Source organism: Caretta caretta, chromosome 6, assembly GCF_965140235.1.
Source record: "Caretta caretta isolate rCarCar2 chromosome 6, rCarCar1.hap1, whole genome shotgun sequence".
Classification (NCBI taxonomy): Eukaryota; Metazoa; Chordata; order Testudines; family Cheloniidae; genus Caretta; species Caretta caretta.
In genome coordinates this window covers 7,239,585-7,244,613 of record NC_134211.1, presented here as the reverse complement: position 1 = coordinate 7,244,613, position 5,029 = coordinate 7,239,585, and the positions used below count along the sequence as shown (strand labels likewise).

General features: G+C 43.2%; 1 protein-coding gene across 1 annotated transcript; it reads right to left on the bottom strand.

The window, feature by feature from the left end:
• Positions 1-1,758: 1,758 nt before the first annotated feature.
• LOC142072300 (olfactory receptor 5G9-like) lies at positions 1,759-4,690 on the bottom strand. Its single transcript, XM_075128992.1, has 2 exons — positions 4,682-4,690; positions 1,759-2,697 (listed from the first exon to the last, which is right to left on the bottom strand). The coding sequence occupies exons 1-2, from the start codon at positions 4,688-4,690 to the stop codon at positions 1,759-1,761; spliced, it is 948 nt and encodes a 315-aa protein (XP_074985093.1).
• Positions 4,691-5,029: the final 339 nt, after the last annotated feature.

Below are 5,029 nucleotides of genomic sequence, written 5' to 3'. Positions count from 1 at the left end.
TTTGGTCTGACTCAGTTTGGCCATTCTTTATGTTCTTATGTTCTTATAATGGGACATGCATGAGTTTTGGTTTGGGGTATTAAATCTGACCCGATGTGTATTTATTTAAAGATTTAGGGTCACAGGATAGCAGATTCTTTTGTATAGGAAAGGAATAATTTCATCCATCTGTCCCTGATCCATGGAGGGCAGATGGTCTGCTGGACTCGGACTCAGCAGACCTGGGTTCATTCTTATGCTCTATCACAAAGCGGACAAATCACTTAAATTGCCCCACAGGTCAGTACCACCTTCACAGTGATATCACATTTAAAAAAGTCTCTCTCCTCACTCTGATGAGATGCAGAATTGAAGCAGTGAGATAATTGCTGAGCAATGTGGGTGGGGGATAAAGCGTAAGAATTTTAAGAAAGACAGTTTTGGGGAAAGGGAATGGTGGAAGGTTTTGAGGCTGAGACAAGGTGCCTTTCCCCTTTGCATCACCAGTTCCAATCCAGGGAGGCGGTCAAGATCCATGAACCCAGAAAGATGATGGGTCTTGAAATGGGATACGATTGTTTTCAGCTTTAGGTCACAGATCCTTTTTTCCCACACCCTGTTCAGAGAATGGAACCAACATCCATGCATGGAAACAGCACCACAGGGAAAGCCAAGGACATTATCTCAGCAGCAGAGCAGATGCTGAGATCCATTTTAACTGACTGCACCTCATTCCACAGCTTTTTGATTCTTCTAGAAAGCGGGACAGAACATGAGAAAGACGAGTGACGAGTGTTTATTTACCTATAACTTTATTATAAAATATTACGGTTGCTCCCGGAAGGACTGAAAGAAGGAAATGAAACGAGTTATGGCAATAAATAAATGTGTGGTGATATATACCATTTGTGGTGGATTGGAATAAATTAATAAAGAAGGATGACAGGGAGGAAATGGTATTCATCCGGCTTATTCAAACCTTTCACTGCATGCAGGCAACAGTCCTCAATCCTCAGAAAAACTGGAATATTTGTAGCTGATTTCTGAGTGTATTAAGCTTAGCCTTGAGTGTTTTGTTTTATTTTGCTTTGTTCTGTCTGTTATTACTTAAAAACACTTAAATCCTACTTTTTATACTTAATAAAATCACTTTGGTTTATTTATAAACTTAGTGTAAGTAATTGTTACCGGGGGCGGGGGGCAAACAGCTGTACATATCTCTCTTGCAGTGATATAGAGGGCAAACATTTATCATTTTATCATGTACAAGCTCTATAAAGAGTAAAGCAGATTTATTTGGGGGTTTAGATCCCATTGGGAGCTGGGTATCTGTGTACTGGAGACAGGTGTTGTGCTGAGCTGGTTTCAGTCTAGATCTGCAACTTTGGGGGCATCACCCAGAGCCTAGCTCTGTGTTGCAGCTGGCTCGTGTATCTGGCGCAACAAGACAGGGTTCTGGAGGCCCAGGCTGGAAGGGAAAATGGGCTCAGAGGTCATTTCAGCACATAAGGTGACAATTCCAATGAGGGTCTCTGTGACCGAACCCGGCACACTATGCACTTGGGTTTCCTCCATTTCCTGTGACGCTTCCCATGTTTTGTCCACTGATTTCAGTTGCGGCCTACAGACCTTTTTGCAATAAAAACAAATTAAGAATAATAACAATATAATAATGAACAAAACTACCACGGGCTCTCCGAAATTATTTTCTAATGGACTGGGAATTAAATTCACCTGATTCCACTCCCCACCACTAAACCAGTACTGAATGAAACAGATTCAAGAATTGGTTAGCAGTTTATTCATTGCTTTCCTCAGGGCGTCCTTCACCTCCGTGTTTCTCAGGCTGTAGATGAGGGGGTTCAACATGGGGATCACCAGGATGTAAAACACCGAGGCCACTTTGTCTGTATCCATGGAATAGCTGGAGGTGGGACGTAAATACATGAAGAGGAGGGTGCCATAAAACAGGACCACAGCGGTCAAGTGGAAAGAGCAGGTGGAGAAGGCTTTGTGACGGCCCTCGGCAGAGCGGATCTGCAGGATGGTGGAGGTGATATAGACATAGGAGAGGAGGACAGTCACAAAGCTGATCATTATAATGCAGCACGTGAAAGTAAACATCACAATCTCATTGATGCGGGTGTCAGAACAGGAGAGCGCCAACAGTGGGGGGATGTCACAGAAGAAATGATTGATGATGTTGGAGCTGCAGAATGACAGCCGAAATGTAAAACACGTGTTTAACATTGAATCCACCACCCCTACAGCGTACACCCCAGCCACCAGCTGTTTACAGAGCTGCCTGGACATGGTGACCGTATAGAGCAGCGGGTTACAGATGGCCACATAACGGTCATACGCCATCACAGCCAGCAAGAGGCACTCAACATCTCCAAAAACGATAGAGAGATACATTTGCACAGTGCAGGCAGTGAAAGAAATGTTTTTCCTCTCCCCTAAGAAATTCATCTGCATCTTAGGGGAAATTATCGAGGAAAGGCAGAGGTCACAGAAAGACAAATTCCTGAGGAAAAAGTACATGGGGGTGTGGAGTCGGGGATCAATCGTGATTAACAAGATCATTCCCCCATTCCCCAAAAGGGTGATACCATAAATCAGTAGGAACACCCCAAACAGGGGAACCTGCAGCTCCGGATGATCTGTCAGTCCTGAGAGAATGAACTCAGTCACCTCCGAGTGATTTCCCTCTTCCATCTCCTCTCAACAGAGAACAGGCTGCTCCAGAGATGTGAGCAGGTGGATGGTGCGGAAAACCTGTCCCTTCTCTGTAATCGTGTAAGTGAAGATAAATGGAGATCAGTTTCTTAATGGACATCAGTACCCACTCAGGGAAGGGCTTAGTCCACAGATCCAGATGTTCACAGCTGGTCATTCCAGGTGTTCGATAAAATGCACATGCTGTGCAAATACAATGACAGACAGGTTAATCATGCCCCCCCCCAAAACACTCCTGTTCACTAATCCGAACAGAAAACAGTGATTTGTGACTCTGCTGTGAGAGAATCAGTCTGAAGAGATGATTCCTTCTCAAAAGAAGGGGTGAGAGTAAAGGAGTGTCACTCTTTCTACCCTCTTTGGGCAAGAGGAGCTCTGTGGCTTGGCATGTTGGTTTGGGGTAAAGCTGCTCACTGTGCTAATTAAGGTTTTGGGCATTTCCTTGAGACTGTACGAAAACCCAGAGACATAATGGGAAACCCTGCCTTCAGTGACTATGTAATTGTCTATTTTTTCCAAATAAGGAGGTCGCTCCTTCAGCCAAAGGGGTAAGAGCTGTGACTAAGGCTTTAAGTGCTGGACGTTTTCAATTTTATACCTGCTGATCCCCATGGTGTCTGAGTGTGTGCGTGTTATTGTAATTCAGGATGATAGCACCTACCTGCTGAGAAGAGAGAGAGAGATGTGGTGGCGTTTCTCCAACGACAGAAACTGCCAGATGGGAGCATTCGGGAAATTTTATACTGAGATATGTGATCTATGGGACATGATTCCTGAAGCAACTGGGAATCCCTGAGCTCAGAGAGACACAACACCTATTAATACGTTCAGTGAACCAAAGCTACACTCGGTTAATTGGTGCCCCGGTGATTAATTTAACCTTCTCTTTCTACTGTGTTACTCAATGATGTAATTTCTACCAGAGTTACAGAGTATGAGGTTAGGGGTATATTTTATACTGCTGTTTTCAGTGCAAGTCAGATACTGTGTAGAGCTGATCCACAAAGGGTTTTTCTGTTGTTGTTGTTTTTTTGTGGAGACCGAAATCTTTTTGCTAAAAACTTAAATTTTGTCACTCTGAAATACCACGGGGGTGCCTCAGATACCGCGCACCACCAATCTCTTCCATGGACAGTCTCCTAGTCTGGACTATATCCACCAGCATGCATGATGGTCTCTCCTCTTGCTGAACTGCCCTGGAACATCACCAGAGCCCCAAAGCCAGGGTTTAGGGAGGAGAGGAGTTTGCTATTTTGATGGAAAGCTTATAATTTCCAGGGAAAAGATAATTTCTTAGAAAAAATAGTAAAATTGAAAATTCAATTTCCCTTCAAAAAAATTTCTTAAGAAAAATTTTCAACCAGCCTTAGCAAGAAATTTTGAATCAAAGGAACAGAAAGTTAGATACAGGTGAAATGTACTAATTATTTCCAGGTTTAGCTGATATCTTCTCAGTCATTCCTGGTTTCAGAATCACCTCATGGTCCTAGCCCCAGTTGGTGGAATGTAAAACCTATAAGACATGTAAAAGTATTCCAGATTATCATGCTTTTTATAGCATGCCAATCACCATGGTATCCGATGTCCTTCCCTTGCTAGGTTACTCCCCAAAGGTAGGAAAGGTAGGTTCACTCATTTTGCTTGATGGAGACCACATGGTGACCAGAGGAGCTCAGAGGGAGGCCACAGCATGCTACGGACTTCTGCAGTTCACAAAACTATCCCTCTTGCATGCATATTATCTGCATACAGAGCTCAGCTGTAGGATGCTAAATAAATCTATGAGTCAACAGAAATAGTCATTCTCTCATCTTAATATTAATGCAATTTTGATGATGTATGTGAAGTTATAAGATGACACTGTATCTTGCTATTAATACATGTTCCAAACTGAGGCTTGCAAACTGGTCTGTCTCAAACAAAGAAATGTGTGCTCTGCTTAATTTTGTATCTAAACAGTAACCAGAGTCATCAAGCAGGAAGGGAAACAAAGGAAGCCCAAAAAGGTGAGGAAAAAGCAGCAGGCAACATCCTTCTACACAGAGGACTATAAAAAGAAGGGGCAGACATCCCAAGGAATCACTTGCTCTCTCTCTCTCTCAGCCCATTGATTCACTGCATCTGAAGGGATAAAGGAAGCAGCCATAGGGCAGGGGGTGTGTGTCCTGACCTAAGAAATTAGGTCAGTAAGAGTGCTGAGAGCATGTGGTGAGGAAACATTTGCTTTGAATTTCACATCATTTGTTAACTTAGGCACAAGTTCCATTCTAGCTTTATTTTTCTTGTAACCATGTCTGTCTTCTATGCCTTC